This window comes from Pteropus medius, unplaced genomic scaffold, assembly GCF_902729225.1.
Source record: "Pteropus medius unplaced genomic scaffold, Ma_sr-lr_union100, whole genome shotgun sequence".
In the NCBI taxonomy this organism is placed as follows: domain Eukaryota; kingdom Metazoa; phylum Chordata; class Mammalia; order Chiroptera; family Pteropodidae; genus Pteropus; species Pteropus medius.
Window position 1 is genome coordinate 6207309 of NW_024340698.1, and position 21395 is coordinate 6228703.

Consider the following 21395-nt stretch of genomic DNA (forward strand, 5'->3'; position numbering starts at 1 on the left):
TATTATATATTATATATTTATATATATATTATATATATTTATATATATTATTAATATATAATATATATTTATTATATATTATAATATATTTATATATATTATATATATTTATATAAATGTATATAAATATATATTTATATATATTTATATAATATATATAAATATACACACATATGTGTATATACACATACACATATACACACATACACATACACACACGTACATACATATATATAGTTTTATATATATTTATATACATATAAATATATATAAATATATTTATATAAAATACATATATTTATATGTATTTTATATATATGTAAATATATATACATATAAATATATATTATATATATAAGTTTTATATATATTTATATATATTTATATATACATACATATATGTATGTATATATGTATGTATATATATGTATGTGTGTATACATATATGTGTATATGTATGTATGTATGTGTGTGTATGTGTATATGTGTATGTGTATGTACACACACACGTACATACATACATATACACATATATGTATACACACATACATACATAACATACATACATACATACATACATACATAGTATTCCATTTTCTTCTTCGTGTGTCTTATCTCCATTCCCCTTTGAGAATTTGGGTCTTTGATTCCTCTATTTTCTGTTATTGTTGTCTCAAATTGTCCCTATGTATGCTGAACATTTATTTCTAACTTGCAATAGCAATTCTGTTCTTATAGTTTAAGCTTATAACACCCTGTTCTTAATAAGAGTTGACCTATCCTGCTTCTGTCTGCCTGCTAGTCTTCTTACTCATAGTTATGTAATTTTTTGTCATTTTGTTTCAGGTGAGCTGACTCCTTTCATTATTTCCTGTAATGCAGGCTTCATAGTGGAGAATCCTCTCAAGTTTTGTATGTCTGGAAAGGTCTTTATTTCTCCTTCACATGTAAAGGAGAGCTTCGCTGGATGCATTACTCTTGGCTGGTAATTCCTTTCATTTAATAGTTTGAATATTTGGTTCCATTCCTTTCTTGCTTGTAAGGTTTTGCTGAGAAGTCCGAAGGTAGTGTAATGGGTTTTCTTTTATAGGTTACTGTCTTCTTTTTCCTGGCTGCCTTGAGAATTCTTTCTTTGTCTTTAATTTTTGATAATTTTAATATAATGTGTCTTGGAGAAGGCCTTTTGGGGTTGAGATAATTGGATGTTCTGTTATCTTCTTGAATTCGAAGCTTCATCTCATTCCTTAGATTTGGGAAATTCTTATCAACTATTTGTCTGGATATGCTTTCTGATCCCTTCTTCTCTTCTTCTGGTATACCCATTATTCTTATGTTGCCTTTCCTGATGGTGTCAGCTATTTCTCGTATTTCTTTTATTATTTTTCATTCTGTCTCTTTCTTCTTCCTTCTAAATTATTTCTAGATTTCTGTCTTCAGTATCACTGATTCTTTCCTCCATCTGGTCAGCTGTATTTCCTAATGTTACTATTTTACTCTTCATGTCTTTTAGTGTGTTCTTCATCTCCAGAAGTTCTATTTGGTTCTTTCTTAGGGCTTCAGTCTTCTTGCTAAAAAACTCATTTTGCTGACCTATATTTTTCTTATTTCTTGGAATTGTTTATCTGAATTATTTTGCCTCTCATTGAGTTTTTTCAGAAGTGCAATCCTGAATTCTCTGGCCTTTAAATTGCATATTTCTATGTCTTTAAGCTTATTTTCTGGAGATTTTTCTTTCTTTCTGAGCTGCCCTGTCACTCTGGTTGTTCATGGTGTTTGATGGCTATTTCTCTGGCTGGGCATTAATGGGAGTGTATTCTGCTTTTTTTTTTCAGAAAGAAGATTTATTATATAGAGGTCTCTCTTTAGCCTGTTGATAAGGTGTTTTTCTTTTGATTTCCAGTAAGTGGCATCCAAGCCTCTTGGATTTCTGCTTTGAGGCTAATAATGCTTTTTCTCTCTCTGGTATATCAAATATTCATGTCACGATTGGCTACCCTCACTCCCAGGGTACTGATAGTGGGTTTTGTTTTGATATCATTTGGTCAGATTCTCTTAGGGCTTCATGGTGCTAGGTCTGAGAGGATATTGGGTGGAGGGAGGGCACGCTCTGGGTTGGTTGGTGGGGGTTGTTATTAGTCTCTGTGTCTCAGCCTCCTGCTTCACAATTGCGGCTGCTAAGACACAGTTGCCCCTCCACACTTAGTTCCCGCTCCACTTTCTGCCCTGATCCTTGGGCACCAATGCGTAGAACTTGCTGATCCCTCAGGCAGGGCTGTTCGGGGAACCTGCCTCAAATTTTCCCCTCCCCCTCCTCTTGCAGGGAGCTCTGGCTGCATGAGGCAGCTTCTTTGTTCCTTTCAGTCTACCCTCCAGACTCCCGTAGTTCTGACCTCTGGAAACTCTTAAGCCTAGATCACTCACTCAGACGTGCTTGTGTTCAGGTTGGGTGTTATTTGTTGAGTTTTAGATGTTGAGCTTGTTGTTATTTCAAGGGGAGAGATCCGGGGACATCCCTCACTCCGCCATGCTTCTGACGTCACTCAAGGGAGGCAGGACTTTTGAATTGAGACACAGAGGAGATGATGACTGTATAGGGAAGTGTGAGTCCGAAGACCAGAGTCGTGCCACCAATACCCTGGTAAGTCCCTTAACCACCCTGGGCATGATTTCCTCAGCAGTAAAATGATAAGGGTCGGGAGCTAATATTCTTTGACTTTGTGTGTGCTTGACTTTTGGAAAGCAACCTTATAATCCAATTCGCTATAAGGTTTTATTGGCTTAGTATATAATCTGTCCCCAGAATTTTCATACCTTATCATTTTGCAATATGGACTGGAGCAAGGAGAAAGTGTTAGTATCTGTAAAACCATCAATTAAAGGCACATGTTATCTTCATTAGGTTTCTTGGCAGTCTCCAGTATTGCCCTGGTGACCTGGTGCTAATTCCTCCCTAATATCCATTGGTTGAAGTTTAGGAGGCCACTTTTATCTTAGGCAAGATAAGTGAGAGATGGGAACAGGGATAATAAACTGCTCATAAATGATTAAACACTTATGGTGACCAGGGGTAGTCAGCCTATTCACAATTCATAGGAAAATGTGTACGTATTCAACTGGTAAAGAGAAAGCTTAAAGCTAGTAAAATTTCTACTCTGACCTGTGACAACTAACTTCTCCTTAGAGTTAGAACCAAGAGTTTAGCACTTGTTCTGTGTGGTTAATTTTGACTTCTAGTCAGATTTACAAATCAACTCATATTCCTTTATAACAAAAAGTTTTACATTTTCCTATTTGCCAGTTATCTTAAATAAACCTTTTGTTTATTGTAATGAGTTTATGTTGCATGTAAAATTATTTTAGATAACTGAAATTATTCTATTTTACACATAGTATTAAGGTTTTCAATGTTATCAAAGGATCATAAATTGGAAAATGCAATTAACAGATTTTTCACACATTGTTTCTAAATTCCATATTGTATTTCATAACTGGTACCTTTTCCAAATTAGGCCTTAGTGGGTTGTTATTTAATTTGACCTTTAAAAAAACTTTTGAATAGGTATTTATAGGGTTCAGAATTCAAAACATACAAAAGTGTATCCAGAGGAAACTCTCCTCCCACCCCTGTCCCCAGCCACTCAGATTGTCTTTCCAGGGGCAGCCCTGGCTATCCTTCCAGAGATATTTTACCCATATCCATGAAAATAGGTTTATGTATTCTTTTATCTCCCTTTTCCACACAAATGGCAGCATACTCCACACTCTGCATTGCACCTTGCTTTTCTCACTTAACGCTACACTTGAAGATCAGTCCAAATCTACACTACACAGAGAGCTTCCTCTTTCTTCTTAACAGATATTTGGTATCCCAACGGATGGCTGTATTATACTTTATTTAATGAATCGACTATTAATGGACAGTTGGGCTGTTTCCAATCTTGCTATTGACAACAACATCTAGCTCTTATTGATTGCCAAGCTTCATTCTATGTGCTTCACATGAATTATTTAATCCTCAGTGCTGAAAAAAAAAGCAAAAAAAAAAAAACCCACCTTTCACATACATAATTTCACACAAGGGGAATATTTATACAGGATAAATTCCTAGAAGTAGAATATCTAGATCTGAGGGTGTGTGTGTATAGGGTTAGCTCAGAACACAGGCCCTCCACATACTCCGAAGACTGATAGCTGCCCGGCCAGAGGCAGCTTTCAGAAGTGCCCACTCCTAAGGACGTTTTCTCCTGCTCCTATGGACGTTATCTGCACCTGTAACCAAGCAGCACACCTTGCTCCCATCTGTCTGAGAAGGTGGCTGCTCCCCTAGTGAGATTACCCCTCGCTCTGCTTGTGTGCATTAAAAAACTCTGCTTGCTCTTGGTCAGCAGCAGCTTTTTCTGCAGCTCTGACCAGCTGCTGCTGAAGCTTCTCTGCCTCATGATTAATAAGTGGAATTTCTCACCCTTCTGGTCTTGGTGGTTTTTCTGGAATATCTAAACCCAGTTGCAAGTTCCAGGCATGGGGCTCCTGTATTACAATTGGTGTAGCTGGGAGGGTATTCTGGAAAGTACCCTGGTTAAGTTGACTTCAAGTGAGTGGGAGAACATGCCTGGTGAGAGTCTGCCAGGAGGAATCCCGGAGTGGGCCTCTAGGTCCATGTTGTTTGATGTGGCAAGCCTTTTAGATTCTTGGAGCCCACAAAGGAATGGGAGGACACCCCCAACACACCTATGGGCCTCTTACAGGTTTTACTGAAAGTAGGGGAATTGTATTCTTTAAAAAGAAAGAGCTGCAGGTCGTAGCAGCCGCAGTGGGCTGGCCCCTTCTGCAGGCACTGCATGAGGCTACCGCTAAACAGTTGCAGGCTGAGGAAAGGGTGAAGAATGTGGAAGAGGAAGTAAGGCTAGAAGGAGACCTGTGAGTCACATAGGCCAATAGCAAGGATATTCTTGGATGACAGAATAGACTAGCGAATAGCAGCAGGACCTAGCCTGCTGCTTTGCACAGGTTTGGGGGCAAAAGCTAACAAGAGCTTTTGGGCAGTAATTACACAGTCTGAATGGAACCCCCATAAGTGGGATCCCACAACAGAAAGTCTGAGTCAGATGAAGAAATAGAGGCGTCCCTCCCAGAGGAAGCCACATGTGTGTTTCGGGCCTGCACGGTAATTGTTTAGAAACTAAAGACAATAGAAATGCCCCGAGCAGCAAGATTCGAGGAACCCGCCTCCTCCCCTTCAACATCTATACACCTCTGCCCAGCCATATACAACTTGGTAGAGCTGGCTGCCAAGTTCCACCAGAAAGGATCAGAGCCCGAAAGGATCAGAGCCCATCGCAGGGTGGCTACTCCACCTCTGGGACATGGGTGTGTACAGCATAATACTGTCTGGGGAGGAATTAACCCACATGGCCTCTGTCACCACTCACTCTCTTTGCGCCAACACATATGAGGCAATCCAATATGCAGAAAACGCATCTCTGCTGAATTGGCTCATGGCGGGTTGCCGCAGGGCTTGTCCAAATGAAGGCAATTTGCCGATGGCCCAGCTGTGCTAGATATCCATGTCAGAACTGTAAGTGTTCGTTAGGGAGATGGGAATGAGGCATGCTATTTACATCGAACCATTTGAGGGCCTTGATGTGGTGCCATTTACTGCAGGTATGCGGGACTGCATCATCCAGATTGCCCTGCTGGCCTGTTATGGTACTTTGGTGCCCATTCTGTCCACCCGAGGGGGGAGGACAATCTAGGTGGCAGCACAGGTTGTTCCCAATTTGGACAAAATGGAACTGGCCAAGCAGAAACAGGGGGCCTGATGGGTCCAGGGGAAAGAGAGAGTCAATTGTGGGTGTGCAGGCAGAAAGTAAGGATGGCCCAGTAAAGGTGACCAGAAGGCAACTATGGATGGATCTGATAAAGGCCGGGGTTGACCCAGAAACGATTAATAAGCAACCCAATACAGTCCTGGTAGCTCTGTGGCAGCAGCTTAAACTGGAGCAGAAATTCCAACCCTTGCTTGACAGGCTGGCACCTGTCTGTACCTTTGAATGGACCTCAAGCCGGGGATACTCTCAACCCTCAGCTCCTTGCCTGGATGACTTTTTATGGGACCAGGATATGTCCAAAATATTTACCCATTCAAGATCAATTCGCCTTTACCTGGGAAGGACAACAATGGGCCTTCACTGTCCTACTTATGGGGTATCTCCATAGCCCCACTATTTGCCATCGTTTTGTGGCTGAGGATTTGACTGGCTAGGCTAAACCCTCTACCATACAACTGTACCAGTATATTGATGATGTCATGCTAACCTCTGACTCTCTTTCAGACTTACAGCAAGCCATACCTTGCCCCCACATTTTCCCAGCCTCTGTAAAACTGTCAAGGGCAAATGAAATACTTCTAGAGGTTACAAAATATATTCATAAATTTGCCAATCTAAAGGATGTTAATTGTTTACTTTCTAACTGCCATTAGAAATTGAGGTCTCTGAGAGTTAAGAATTCGTATTACAATTGAAAGAGAACTGTGTATGTTTAGTAACAGAAGGTATAAGGTATAGAGGTGTATTTTAAAGGAGATAAAAGGAAAGTAGTTTGTCCTAAAGTTGGTTATTTTTAATGGAGTAAGAAGAGGCAAACTGAAGAGATGAATAAAGTTGCAGAAGGTCTGTGAAATCTTGAAAGAGGAAACTGTAGATATGGTTAAGCTAAACAAGATTGGAAATAAATTTAAATGTCAAAAGCAGACTAATTTAAAATCAGAGTTGTGTTTTCTCCCTCTGCTAAATAAGACAGAGTTTCTTGGACTATTAGTCTGCTACTGATATTATAGAAAAGGTTTTCCTGCCTGAAGAAAACAATTTTTAAAATTTTTTTTATCAAAATCGTTTTCCATGTTCTATGTTGTCTTAATCAGGCCCTTGGCTACTTAAGGAAATTGAATCTCCACAACAGTAAGAACTAGGTTTTGCTAATAATTGTGCAGAATTGGAGTGTTTCTTTTCCTCCCTACTTACCCCTCCAGAATCCAAACACTTTTAGTGAGTAAGTAGTCTTAATTTCATGGCAATGTGATTATTTGCATAAGTTCAATAACAATCTGTTCTCTTTATAACAGGACATGATTGGAAACTAGTTTTTATTACCAAGCCTTTGACTGGAGTGTCATATTTGAGAGAAATGCAGAGACTTAGATATGACCAAACAACTTTAAGGAATTAAGGTTGACTTCTGGAAGCCAATAAAAGCCTTTGGGAATATTGGCCTGGTACATGGCTCTCCTGGTTCCCAGCAGCCTTCCTATTTGAGTAAAGAGTGTCACTTCTTGGCAGGTGCAAGAATCTCGAGATATTTTGGAGATCTCAAGAAGAGAGAAACTCAACTGAAACCTATAGGTATTTTAGGCATCCTCTGAGGGCAAGTCCTTACCTTGACTTTTCTGGCCTTGTGAAGCCTTTTAAGATCAATCTGAAGATTCCTTGTAAAATTCTAGCAAAGCAGAGTTAAAAGTGCCTAGCTGGTTAATTAAAATTCTTGCTGGGATTACGCAAATGTTAGTTAGGCCAAGTTTATTGAAACGACTTATTTTGCAAATTAATGAATCTGAATTTGGCTATCTTTGGTAAATATAGGGGTAGTTGGAGAGGAGAGAAAAAAACATGTCCTGATAAAAATTCAAGTTGGTGTTAGAAGGTAGTGGCTGTTCACACCTCCTCTAGCGACCACACCGAAATTGTAACAAAACTCCAGAGGAACCAGTATGCGGATTCACCAGAGGCCTGGCTGAACAGAAGCCCAACAACTAAGTCACCTCAAGTAACAGGTCACCTCAAAACAGTAGGAGGGGCGGAGACGTGAAATGGCCGGGTCCCACAACTGCATGTGGCGATCGAGAATCAGGAGGGCTATCTTGGCTGCAGAGCCACCTCTCCCACCTGAGGAGCAAGGGGTCTCAGCCACACACTGGGATCTCCAGCCCAGGGTTCCAGTGCTAGGAAGAGGGGTCCCCACAATCTCTGACTGAAAACCAGCAGAGGTTGTGGCTGAGTAAGACGGAAGACTGTAGGAGCCACAGACATTCCACTTAAAGGGCCCATGCCTGGCCTTACTTGCTGATGGACTTACTCACTCTGAGCTCCAGCACTGGGGCAGCTGCTCGAGGGGCGCCAGGGACCTATAGGGAGGCACTGAGCTGTCGGGCTTCACGCAAGGGCTAGAGGGGTGGCTTGCTCCCAGATAGAAGCGCAGGCAGAAGCCATTGTTCCTTTGTTGAGTCCTCCCCACACCCAGGCTGCAGATGCAGGCGCTGTGGACCTGGATAACACAGGTCACTTCACCTAGGGGATTCCCTGAGACTCTGCTGCTCCCCACTTGTGGGCCCACCCAAGCCGTTTGCAGTGATTTATGCCATATAGCTGTCTTGGTTCCTGCTGCAGACTTTCATAAAGTCTCTCACAGGCTCACAAAACTCCAAGAAGCAGCATCTGGTCTTAGCGTGCCCTGTACCTCTTGCTGAACAGCCTCAAGCCCCACATATGGCAGCCATATGTGGATTGCTTGGTGACTCTTAACAGGTGGCCCTGGAGGTACACAGGCTATGGCTGAACTTGGCCTGCAGCTAGCTAGACTCCTCCCAGGTCTGTGCCAAGGGGCCCCACAGCACACCTACTACACAAAGCTTCTCTAAGACTGGAAGACTTAGGAGCCCTACCTACATAGAAACAGACACAGGGAGGCAAACAAAATGGGAAGACAAGCATGTCCCACATGAAAGAACAGAACAAAGCTCCAGAAAAAGAATTTACCAAAATGGAGACAAGGAATATACCAGATGCAGAGTTCAAAAACACTAGTTGCAAGGATGCTCAAGGAACTTATGGGAAGAGTAGATGGACTCAATGAGAACTTTTACAAAGAAATAGGAAACATAAAAATGGAGATGGAAAACAAAAAAAGAGCCAGTCAGAAATGAACAATACAATATCTGAGATGAAGAGTACATTAGAGGGAATCAACAGAGTGGAGGAAACGGAGGATTGAATCAGTGACATAGGAGATGGAGTAGCAGAGGACACCCAATCATAACAGCAACAAGAAAAAAGAATCCCCTCCCCTCCAAAAATGAGAGTAGTTTAAGAAGACTCTGAGGCACTGTCAAGTATAACAACATTCACATCGTAGGAGTACCAGAGGAGAAGAGAGCAAGAAATTGAAAACCTATTCGAAGAAATAATGACAGAAAATTTCCCTAACCTGGTGGGGGAAATATACATACAACCCCAGGAAGCTCAGGGAGTCTCAAGAAAGAGAAACTCAAAGAGGCCCACACCAAGACACATCATTATTAAAATGTCAAAGGTTAAATTCAAAGAGAGAATCTTAAAAGCAGCAAGAGAAAAGCAATTAATTATATACAAGGGAGCTCCCATAAGACTGGCAGCTGATTTCTCAACAGAACTTTACAAGCTGGAATGGCTTGGCACAAAATATCCAATGTGATGAAAACCCAGGACCTACAATCAAGATTACTTTACCCAGCAAAGTTATCAGTTGGAATTGAAGGACAGATAAAGAGCTTCCTAGGCAAGAAAAAGCTAAAGGAGTTCATCACCACCAAGCCAGTATTACAGGAAATGCTGGAGAGACTTCTTTAAGAAGAAAAAATAGGGGTGGCTCCATAGCGTAGTGGTTAGCATGTCTGCTTTACACTCAGAAGATCCTGGGTTCGCATCCCAGGTGGAGCCACAAACCATGCAAAAAGTGTCTCCTCTCACGCCGCATGCGTAGGGAAGAGACACTCACTTCAGATCCAGAAGTTCTTAAAAAAAAAAAAAAAAAAGGAGATGGCAACATCCCTTGGTCAAGGGTGGAAGTGGGAGGGGGGATTAAACAGGGGGAAAAATAAGAAGAAAAAATATATACGTATCAAAAGTCTAAATAAAGAATGGCAGTAACCACACATCTATTGACAAGTACCTCAAATGAAAAATAATTAAATGCTCCAATCAAAAGATGGGGTGGCTGAATGGATAAGAAAACAAGACCCTTACATATACAGCCTACAAAAGAGACTGACTTCAGATTAAAAGGCACACACAGACTAAAAGTAATGGGATGGAAAAAGATATTTCATGAAGGACCTAGAGGGTATTGTGCTAAGTGTAGTAAGTCAGATAGAGGAAGACAAATGCCATATGATTGCGCACATGTGGAATCTAAAGAACAACAACAAAAAAAACTCAGAGAACATTTCGAGGGTTACCAGATGGGAGAGAGTTGGGGGTGTTGGTGAAAAGGGGGGAAAGGGTTAAGTACAAATCGGTAATTACACAATAGTCATAGAGATATAAAGTATAGCATAAGGAATATAGCCAATAATATTATAACTATATATGGTGTCAGAGGGGCACTAGATTTATTAGGGTGATCACTTTGTGAATTATATAGATGTCTAATCATGCTGTATACCTGAAACTAATACAGTATCGTATGCCCACTATAAGTGAAAAAAAAATTAACTTAAAAAAATTGAAATATACCTAGGTAAACATTAGATTCTTATGCTATTCATTGTCTTTTAGGTTTTATTTTATTTTCTACTTGTAAATCGGACAGGGTCCTGAATTCTTCTAGTTTTCTCCAATATCTCTCTGTGGATTTTCGAATGTGTTTTCAATTTGTAATGTTTTTTCCATCCTTTAACTAGGAATTATTGAAAACTATAACTGCTTTTTCCAAGCCATGCAAGCCAAAGATGGACAACTTAATATAAAATTAAAGAGATTGCCACAACAGCTTATGTTTGAACAATCTCAGTGACTGGTGCTATGTGGGCCACACAAAGGGTTTGCCTTGATGTCCGAGGACATCATCAAGGAGATTTCAAGTTGTGGAAGATGCTTCCAGCCTTATATCTAGAAATCTTTACTGACAGCCTTACAAACTCAGAAGCTGGTTTATAATTTGCTCCGATTATTAACCTTTGTTTTCCTTTTGTTTTCATAGACATAGGAGGCATCTATACAATGGCTAATACAACCTGCTAAACCTACAGTAATACCTCTGGGGAAGTTGAGACTCAAATAAGTAGACTCATGTAGAAAGTTGCTTTGTAGTCATAGTAAACCAAAAACTAACAATACGTTCACTGGAATGTAGGATAGTTTCATTCCTCTAACCCCTGAACTCTGCCTCTTTTTAGCAAAAAGCAGCCATAGCGGTTGTTGCCTCTCTTCCCTCAATATTGAGGGATGATCAAGAAACTGGTGGGAGTTGTAACAGGAATTGTAGCCACATGTGTTGCAGCACTTGGAACAAAGCCCTTAACCAATTGGTGGCCCTCCTTGAGCCATTGGGGCCATTACCTGGTAACAGGACTGCTTGGCTTATGTGTACTCTTGTTAGTGTTAGGATGTAGTCTTTATTTGTGATATATAGATGCAATATACAAATGCTCCAATCATCCACGGACCTCCTGTCCGGAAGAGGTGACGTGAAGAATGTGAGATGGAGGAGCTATGTTGGGGTGAAGTGTAGGGTTAACTCAGAACACAGCCCTTCCACATACTCAGGAGACTGATAGCTACCTGGCCAGCAGCCAAAAAAGACAGTGCACAAAGAGCTTTCGGCAGTGCCCACTCCTAAGGACGTTTTCTGCTGCTCCCATGGACATTATCTGCTCCTGTAACCAAGCAGCACACCTTGCTCCCATCCGTCTGAGAAGGTGGCTGCTACCTCAATAAGATTAACCCTCCCTCTGTTTGTGGGCATAAAAAACTCTGCTTGCTCTTGGTCAGCTGCAGCTTTTTCCTGCAGCTCCAAGCAGCCGCTGCTGAAGCTTCCCTGCCTTGTGAGTAATAAACGGCATTTCTCACCCCTCTGGTCCTCCTAGTGGTTTTTCTGGAATATCCAAACCCAGGAGCAAGTTCCAGACCTGAGGCTCCTGCATTACAATGTGCATTTTATTTTGGCAGATACAGTGGATGTGCCAATTTATCTCCCTGCCAGCAATGTTAAGAACATGCCTGATTGCTCCACCTAGTGCTGTCAAACTTTTTGATTTTTGCCAATTTGACAAGTAAAAACATTTATTTCAGTATAGCTTTAGTCTATATTTCTTGTGAATGATGTTATACAACCTTTTGTAAGTCTAAAAAATTTGTTCTTTTCTATAAAATATTATAGTGTTTGCTCATTTTTATATCGAGTTGTCTTTTTTGTAATGATTTGTAGGCCTTCTCTATATAGTAGGGAAATTAGACATTGCCTATAATATGGATTGAAAATATTCTTTTGGCTTTGCTTAAAAAAAGTTGTTTGCCATGCAAAATTTTAGGAATTTTTATATAGTTGAATTTATCAATAGTTTTCGGTTTCTGGTTGTTAGAAAGCCTAAGATTATAAAAAATAGATTTCCCATGGTTTCTAGTGTTTTATTTTATTTCTGTGCATTTAAAGCTTTGATCCATTTGGAATTTACCTTAATAAAGTTTTGGAATTTTATAAGGAGTGAGAAATAAATTCAACTTTTTTTCCCTAGATGTATACCCTCTTTTATCAACATTTATTGACTAAACTGGCTTCTACAAATCAGAGATTCCACCTTTTATCATAAGCTAACTTCTCATCTTGTTTTAGAATGTGATGTTAATATTATTCAGTGATGCCAAATTTAGGTGGTCTATTCCTGATAGCCAAGCTTACTGAGAAAGTAATTATAGAGCTTATTATTTTCTATTGAAAAAAATAAGATACCAAACTTCTGAGAGCACATTATCCAAATACAAGTGTGTATGGCTCTTAGGAAAAGAAATTCATGGCAAATAAAAACTTAAAATTACAATTATTTAATCAGATGCTTTTCAGAATAATCTTTTATTGAAATGGACAGTACGTTTGGTATAGTGGAAAGAATACTATTAGGAAGGAGGTGGCCTGCTGACATTTTTTGTCTTAGTCTGGTCTCTTCCTAATTTAATAACAACAACAAACACTTAGAACATTGCTTGGACTACAGTAACTACTAAAAGCTTTATATATATTAATTCATTCAATGTATATAATGAAAAGTTTATAATCTGTTATGAATTATACAAATGCTAAATATTATTACAAATAAAAATGTCTATAGGCCCTTTCAGCTCAGTAAAAAAAAAACACTGTTATGAGCTGCATGCATACCATAAAGTATGTGGATATAAAGTAGCATGATGATCGGGGACAGCCTATGGATTAAGACCTTCTGAGAGTTCTCCCTTACTGTCACGTTTCTGCACCTTTGCTTATGTTGTTCCCTAGGCCTGAATGCCTTCCCTACCTATACCCCCAATCCGTAGCACAGAAGTGTGTACCCTTCTTTTCTTTAAGGATTACCTCAAATGCCATCTCCTGGCCTTTCTTCCGGGTAAAATTATTCATGTAGTCTTCTAATTCCCTAGTACTTGATAAACAACAGTATTCATTATATTAGAGGTAGCTTAAATATTTATTTTGTTTCATCAATGAGACTTGAGTTTCTTGAGGACAGGGCTTGTGCATTATTCATCTCTGTGTCTCTGTGCAACTCTTGACATAGTTCCAGGCCTATAAAAGGTATTCAGCTGGAAGAAAAGAAAAATTTGCATACATGACTATACAGTATTGTATTTGATAAACAGTGGACAGGCTTCAATCAGAATCAGAGCACATGTGCCCCAAACAATTTAATCATTTGTTTTATTTCTCTTTGAATGTATGAGAACCTGAATGCAAAGTACTAAATGCTTTATGGCCTATTTTAAAGTTATGATCTACAGGGTGAAAATCAGACAATTTCTGATTGTATGTTTTAGCTTTTGTATTTTATTTTAAAAAGTCATACAGTTCTAGCTAAATTAGAATTTTGCTTAAAATTATATTAGGAAATAAACACAGAAACAGCACTTATCAGTCAGACTTCTGCCAGTTACAACTATCTGGAACATATTCAAGAACCCCAGAAGGAATCCAAAAAGGTCATTGAAGTTGGAAAAAAAATAGCTCTCATGAAGCCTGTGTATTTGACGTAGGAGGGGAGGCACAGTGCCACTGGAATGCCAAGGTCTACTTACTGACTGAATTTTCATAGAAAACTCCATGGCCTGTTTAGCAAGTTTGGATATTTGGCTTCCCTTCCAGACATTTTTTTTGTTTATCTTGGGTTTTGGTAGAAAAAAAGATTAATCTCCCACCCATGCTGCCAGAAGGCACTAACTAAAGCATTGTTGAAATGAGTGTAAAAATGATTCTCATGTTTTTATCCCATAAATCATGGAAACTTACTTTGTTTTACATGTTTTAGTCTTTAAGAATTCTGATTGGCTCTCAAAATTAGTTTTTTAAAAAATCTGATGTTTAAAAAGAGTGTTCCATTGATCTCATCTCTTTGAAAGGTGATTAATTTGAGGTAGAATGCCTCCTTTATTCCTTCAATCGAGTCTGTTATTTATCATGGGTTGAAATCTTGAATGTGAAAGGAGCACGTATAAATTTATTTGCATAGTTTGGTAAAAAGCTATATAAGTATGCCAAGAGGAAAAGTCAAAAGTCGTGTTTAAATGATTTGGGGGCCTATTTTAATGCATGCTGAACATGCCTTTTGTGGTGGTACAGCAAATGAAAACCGTTTTATCATTCAGTTTTCTTTTTCTTTTCTTCTCTTTCTAGATTGCCAAAATGCTTTGGTGTTTTTAACCGACTTTAAGAAAAGTCCAAAATAGATTTGAGAGTGTAAAAACAGAAGCTACAGCAAGGGGGATTCAGTGCCAATGCATCAACAAAAAAGACATCCAGAGTTAGTGGAAGGAAATCTTCCTGTTTTTGTGTTTCCCACGGAGCTAATATTTTATGCAGATGACCAGTCAACACATAAGCAAGTGTTGACTCTATATAATCCCTATGAATTTGCCTTAAAGTTCAAAGGTGAGTCTCCTAGGTCTATTTGATGGCTTTTAACAGTCCCTACTAATTTTTTACTTGTAGAAGCTAATTAAAAAACAAAACAAAACAAAACACTAATGGCCATTGTGACTTTTTCTTTCAGTTTTGTGTACTACTCCAAATAAGTATGTTGTCGTTGATGCTGCAGGTGCAGTAAAGCCTCAGTGTTGTGTGGATATGTAAGTCCCAATCACTTCCTGGTAACATGTTTTAAGTGTGTTAATATTTATGTGTGTAACTTGGCAAAGGTCTTTTCTTAAAGCTGTTCCCACATAGGCATTTATTACATGTTGAATTTTTGTTGAAATTTTTAGTTTATCAAAATTCTTGTTAAGAAGTTTCTATGATCTAAACAGGTTGACCAAATACTTAATATTTCATGATGTTGGGACTGATGCGTGTATTAATATTTCCATGAACATTTCCTCATTGTTGTGCTTTTAGTCATAACAGGGATATTTATGAAGGTTAAAGTTCTAACTTATTCATTCAAACTTTTCTATAATAGGGAATTTAGCTTTCTTTGGAACATCTTGCTATTTAGTGACATTTGGGAAACTAATAATACTACATTCTCAGAACAGTGGTATATAAGTTCATCTGCAATGATTCATTTAATAAGCTTGGAAGTTAAGCTATACAAACAGGAAGCAAGTATGCAACTACTCATCTGTAAAAGGTTATCTGAGCTCTTCCAGATAATTTTATCTTAGAGTATCAAATTAATGATTGTTTGTTAAAGCTTTCCATATTTAATTTTCACTTCAGAACTGGTAGTGACCAGATGGACCCATTGACCAGTACTTAATTCAAGCCACCAACTAATCTATATTTGTTTAAATCTGTGAGAATGAGAAACAGAAGTCTTTTCTTTCGAATACATTTCATCATCTCAAAGCCTTAAAATGATGTACCTTTGAGGATGTATTTTTGCACATTTCTTTTGATTTTCATTCAGTATACAATAAGCAAGAACAATTCAAAGAAATGTAGTCTCTTGCCAAATAAATACCTTTAACCTAATTGTTCTGTGTTCTCTATTAAGAACAAAGTAAAATAAATGGAATTGCAGATAACTCTCATAAAAATTCAAGTGCTTTATACTCTTTTCTCTTCAGAGATACAGAAGTGTATTGTTAGCCTTCTGTTGGTTTGGTCATACTGGATTACTTACTTATGAAATTGCTTATTTTTACCTGTGTGCATGGACTTTAAGTCTAGGGTAAGATTAATTACTTAAACAATAAGCGGCAATAGAAATTTATGAGACTTCTGTGGGGAAGAAACAATTTCATGTATCTTATTTAGTAAATATTGTTGTATACAGATATCCAGAAAAAATGCCATTGCCCAAAGGAATTTTTTTACTTGACTTTTATTGTATGTTTTAGAGTATGCGTTTCCATCAAATATTTTAGAATTAGCCATTTCTTTTTGGGTTTTACTGTGATTTGTTTTTTAACATCATTAGCAAATTTCTGTATTTGAGTATTTGGTTATAGTCAGTTAATATTGTTTTAATGTATGAAATCTCTTGCTGAATTCTATTTGGCAAGCTCCCAGAAACCTAAACAGTATTTGTTATTTTTGAATGCTTTTAGTGTGATTCGTCACAGAGATGTTCGATCCTGTCACTACGGTGTAATAGACAAATTCCGTCTCCAAGTTTCTGAGCAAAGCCAGAGGAAGGCTTTAGGAAGGAAAGAGGTTGTGGCTACTCTTCTCCCTTCTGCAAAAGAACAACAAAAGGAAGAAGAGGAAAAAAGAATAAAGGAACATTTAAGTGAAAGTTTATTTTTCGAGCAGTCGTTTCAACCAGGTAATGTTGAGTTGTTTTTGAAGCCCTATTGAGATCTTATACATTTCTAATTTTAAAACCAGGGAGCCAATAATAATTACTAGAACAATAATCTGCCACTTTAAACCTAATCAACTACTTCAAAACCGAACCTAGAGATCTGTACCTAAAATCAAGCCCAAGGCCAAGAGCTGGACTTTCAAAGGAGACAAGACTAGACGAGGCTGTAAGGAGAGGGCAAATGTTGCCATGACCTTTTAAATCTATAAAACCTGAAAATGCAGGTACCATACTTTATAATACTAGCATAATTTGGCAATTATATACTTTTGTTTCTGTGACTTTCCTATATCCTTTCTCATTTAATTAGTTCAAAGAAGGAGAGATTGTGTTTGGCAATAAGCCAAGCTTGGTGCACTGTTCATATTATTTTGAAAAAAAATCTCATTAAAGTTGAAGTTAATTAAACTAAGTAGATTATAATATCCCCTGTGGGCTATTAATTGAATCCCTCTCCATTCCTCATTTCCTTCCAGCTTAGATATTCAGAAGTGTTATGATATATTCTTTCAACATTGACACTATCCTCATCTTCAACTCTTTGGACATCATTCCCCCCAACCCCGCTCTTAACTTCTTATTATCCCCTTCAACCCTATTATAAGAGGAGGAAGATAAAATTTTCCATATAAAACCATGGACATTTATTGATAGTGATATATGACTGTGACAGCAGCTGTACTTGAAATTGCCACATTATATATGAGGAATTTAAAAAGTCTACTTGTTATTATATTAATTCATAGATCCCTATCAGTTTGTTCATCTTAGCATGTTTATTTTGATATCACAGGAGGTAATGCCTCTTTGATTTACTGTAGCCAAGAGCCTTCTCAGTCCACGTAGGGAGTGCCCACATTTTCTGGTGATACACATACTAGGAACTAGGTAGTAGCTAGTAGATTGTTTTCTTTTCAGCAACTATTATTGACTGACAGGACCAGCTTTTCTTCTTTTAAAGGTGAAAGAGACCCTCTGTCAAATGTCACCTTGATCTCAGATCAATATTAAGGTGGCTTATAAATATTTATCAAATGCAAGATTCCCCTTTAAAATGCCTTCTATAGAACAAGAAAGGCATGTAATGAGTATTTGTTGTTTGATGTTAAATTCATAACTTAAAGTGGTCATTGGAACTCATTTTTATATTTTACAGACCAGTTTAATAGTCAAGAATATTAAGGGTTAAAAGTTTAGTTATATTTACTTTTCCCCTTTTATTTTTAAATTTATTAGACTTCAGGTGAAAAATCACCCTAAAAGGCTAAATAATTGCAATGTGTATTAACTGAGCACTTTATTCTTATTTTTATAATGAACAATTGGTATCTGAAATATATTGAAGTATTCTCCTAATTGTAAAGTTGGAGAAGATGAATGAAGATAGGTGATACTGGAATAACACATGGTGACCTCTGTTTTGGAAAAAAAACTCTTTCTAAGCCATCCATGTCAAGAAGCTCAATGATAGCAGATACCTTATTTGTTTTGTTCACCATTGTGTCCTCAGCACAGAGTACATCTGTCCCTCGGTGTCCAAGGGAGATAGCTTCCAGGAATCACACCTTGCCCGACCCCCGCTCAGATAACAAAATTTGTAGATTCTCAAGTACCTTATTTGGCCCTCCATACCCATTTGTTCCATATCCTTGGATTTAACCATCTTCAGATCAAGGGTGGTTGAATCTGCAGATGTAGAACTCATGGATAAGAAGGACTAGCTGTAGTTACACAGGAAATATGTGCATGGGCTACATTAGGAAGGCTGGACTTCTTATCTGGTAAGGTCTGTTGGATTGATTATCTTTGTCTTACAAGTTTTCCACTGCCGTTGCCACCCTCTAGAGCAAAGGCAATACCAGAACAGTCTCATATCCATTCTTGGCCAACATGTCCTATTTGTAGGTAGTTACCACAGGAAACTGAGTAATGTTTTCTCCTTTAATAGTGTATAATGGTGATTGATTTAGTCTATGCTGACAAAGTGATATTTTTAACTATTAAAATAATACAGTGATATACCATGTAATGACTGGGATACGTTCTGAGAAATGTGTTATTAGACAGTTTTGTTCTGTGAATATGATAGAATGCACTTACACAAACCAAGGTAGTATAGCCTACTACACACCTAGGCCATATGTTATAGCCTATCGCTCCTAGGCTACAAATCTGTATTGCATGTTACTGCATAGAATAATATGAGATTAAGTCAAGCACAAGAGAAAATGATGCAATCAGGAAACATGGAAAACACAGGACCCGTGAGACAGCCACCACTGGTGTAATACAGCATACTGTTTTATGGCAAACTTTATTTTATAAGTAGAAAGAATACACCCTAAAATAATGATAAAAAGTATAATATAGTAAATACAGAAACTAGTAACATGGTGGTTTATTATCATTATCAAATGCTATATACTGTACATAAGTGTATGTGCTATACTTTTATATGAGTGGTAGCATAGTAGGTTTGTTTACCCCAACATCACCAAAAACACGTGAGTAGTGCATTACATTATGAGATTATGATGGCTACAACATTATTAGGTAATAAGAATTGTTCAGCGCGGTTATAATCTTATGGGACCACTGTTGCATATGCCATCTGTAGTTGACCAAAACATCGTTGTGTGGCACATGACTGCAGTAACTTATGTGTGGTTTCCAGTATGTAGAATTTAAAGGTTTTCCATTAAGTTTCTCGGAACTAAAGTGTTGACAAAAATCGAGATTGTTTTGGGGGAAGTTTTGAAATGGCATTATTTTTTCATGTCTGTAGCTTGGAAAGTGTTTATTAGACATATTACAAGTGCAACAATGTTGTGAGGCTCTGAGCTAGCTGGAAAATGGTCAAAGGCTATAGCTATATCATGAAAAATTTGGATTTTAAAACGTATCGAAAGGCAGTAAAATGAGAAGTTTCTTAAGTTTATTATATAAAAACATATAGCAATAAATTTTTAAAAGCACCTATAATCTCATACACTTAATTTTTTTCATTTAATAGAAATTTAACTAAGAGGAACCCACAAAACACCAAAACCCAGGTTATTAAAAAAGATGTTTTAAAAAGATGCATCTGAATTTCAGTTTGTCTTAATTACAATAACTAATGAACTGCTATGTCTATGCAGTGTTTGAGTCAGTGCCCTCTGGCTTAAGAAAAGTATGCTCTTTATCACTGTTTATAATCATAAGAGATTGAAAATGACCTAAAAGCCCATCATTTGGGGGTTGACTAAATTATGAATGTTTGTGAGATGTGTTGCCAGGCAGCATTTACATGGATCTGATAGAATGATATAGGTGGTTATATATTGGCATGGAAAGAGGTTCAGATTTATTTCTAAGTGAGAGAAAAAAAAATACATAGAACAGTATGTATAATATGGTCTCATTTAGGAAAAAATATTTTACATGTTTATGTGGATATTAAAAAACCTGAAAGGATCTATACCAAGTCATTAACAGTGTTATCTCTAGAAAGATAGGATTACATAGAAACTTTTATGTTTTCTCTATCTTTATAAAATTTTTACAACAATCAAAAAAGAGCTATTTCCATTTTGAAAAATTTCAAGCACTTATGCAAATGTTTTTGGAATTTCTCTACTAAAAATTCCTTGGAATTTTCTTTTTGTGGGTTTGCAGTGAGCAGTGTAATTGTTGTAAATGTTTTCCTTGAAAATTTACCTTTGTAACAAATATAAATGTAAAAATACTTCATTTATTAACTGAAATAAGACTTGTTTTTAGGTATTTATGCTATTGTTTCATCTCAAGCAATAATCACTACCAAATTTGAATTTGTTTTCATACTTCTCTGGTTTTGACAAGCCTCAGTTAAACTTTGCACAACAGCTAAGGTATTAATAATTTAGAAAATCTGTATTTAATAATGAACAGCGTTATTGCATTAATAAAACACAAAGATTGTGTTGCTGTTGGGTATTCCTTTCAATGAAAGGAAAGGTAGTGGGAAAGCCATATGATAGAAAATGCTGTTATTAGGTTTCTTAAAAATATGGGTATGAATATTGTACACATAAACCCAGAACTGTAGAATAGCAGGCCAGATAATAAATGTTTTTTTTTTAAATTTTATTTTATTGTGGGAAGAACATTTAACATGAGATCTACCCTGTTCACAAATATTTGTGTACAATGCATTACTGTTAACTACAGGCACAATATGTATAGCAGATCTCTAGAATGTATTCATCTATTTAGTATGTTTGCCAAATTTTGTTTTTGCTGCTTTCTTCTTTGCTATAAATGGAGGTAGAGCAGAGGGCATAAGAGTCTTCATAGGCAACTTTAAAACCCTCAAGTAGTGCCTTTTTGCTACCTTCACGTTTTCAAAAATGGTAGCAGGATGCTGCAGTTATTAGGACCAAACCTGTCTGGAGACCTACCTAAGATGCTTCCGGAAGGTAGTAGAGCTGTAGTGCAGTGGGCTCCAGATGGAGCAATCTATTGAGGTACAAGAAGAAAATATCAGAACTTCAATGTCTATTTTTAGCCCATTCTTTTAAAATTCTATTTGTATTATATTGTTTTATATTAAGCT

The 21395-nt window shown here is 37.4% G+C and overlaps 1 protein-coding gene and 1 long non-coding RNA gene across 5 annotated transcripts in view; one reads left to right on the top strand and one right to left on the bottom strand.

The window, feature by feature from the left end:
- The window catches only part of MOSPD1 (motile sperm domain containing 1), a 36878-nt gene that overhangs the window by 11482 nt on the left and 4001 nt on the right, over window positions 1–21395 (top strand). Inside the window, exons 2-7 of one of the 4 annotated variants that reach the window (XM_039875138.1) lie at window positions 847–985; window positions 1833–1899; window positions 2493–2638; window positions 14689–14943; window positions 15065–15140; window positions 16563–16780. In XM_039875138.1, coding sequence (XP_039731072.1) covers window positions 14790–14943; window positions 15065–15140; window positions 16563–16780 — 448 coding nt within the window. In that variant the 5' untranslated portion in view covers window positions 847–985; window positions 1833–1899; window positions 2493–2638; window positions 14689–14789. The remainder of the gene's footprint in view (window positions 1–846; window positions 986–1832; window positions 1900–2492; window positions 2639–14688; window positions 14944–15064; window positions 15141–16562; window positions 16781–21395) is intronic. The other 3 variants (XM_039875118.1, XM_039875129.1, XM_039875146.1) reach the window with 3 other exon arrangements.
- LOC120612562 (uncharacterized) lies at window positions 13471–21335 on the bottom strand. The gene is made up of 2 exons (XR_005655486.1): window positions 21241–21335; window positions 13471–13604 (listed from the first exon to the last, which is right to left on the bottom strand). It is a non-coding gene; the product is annotated as an uncharacterized LOC120612562 (long non-coding RNA).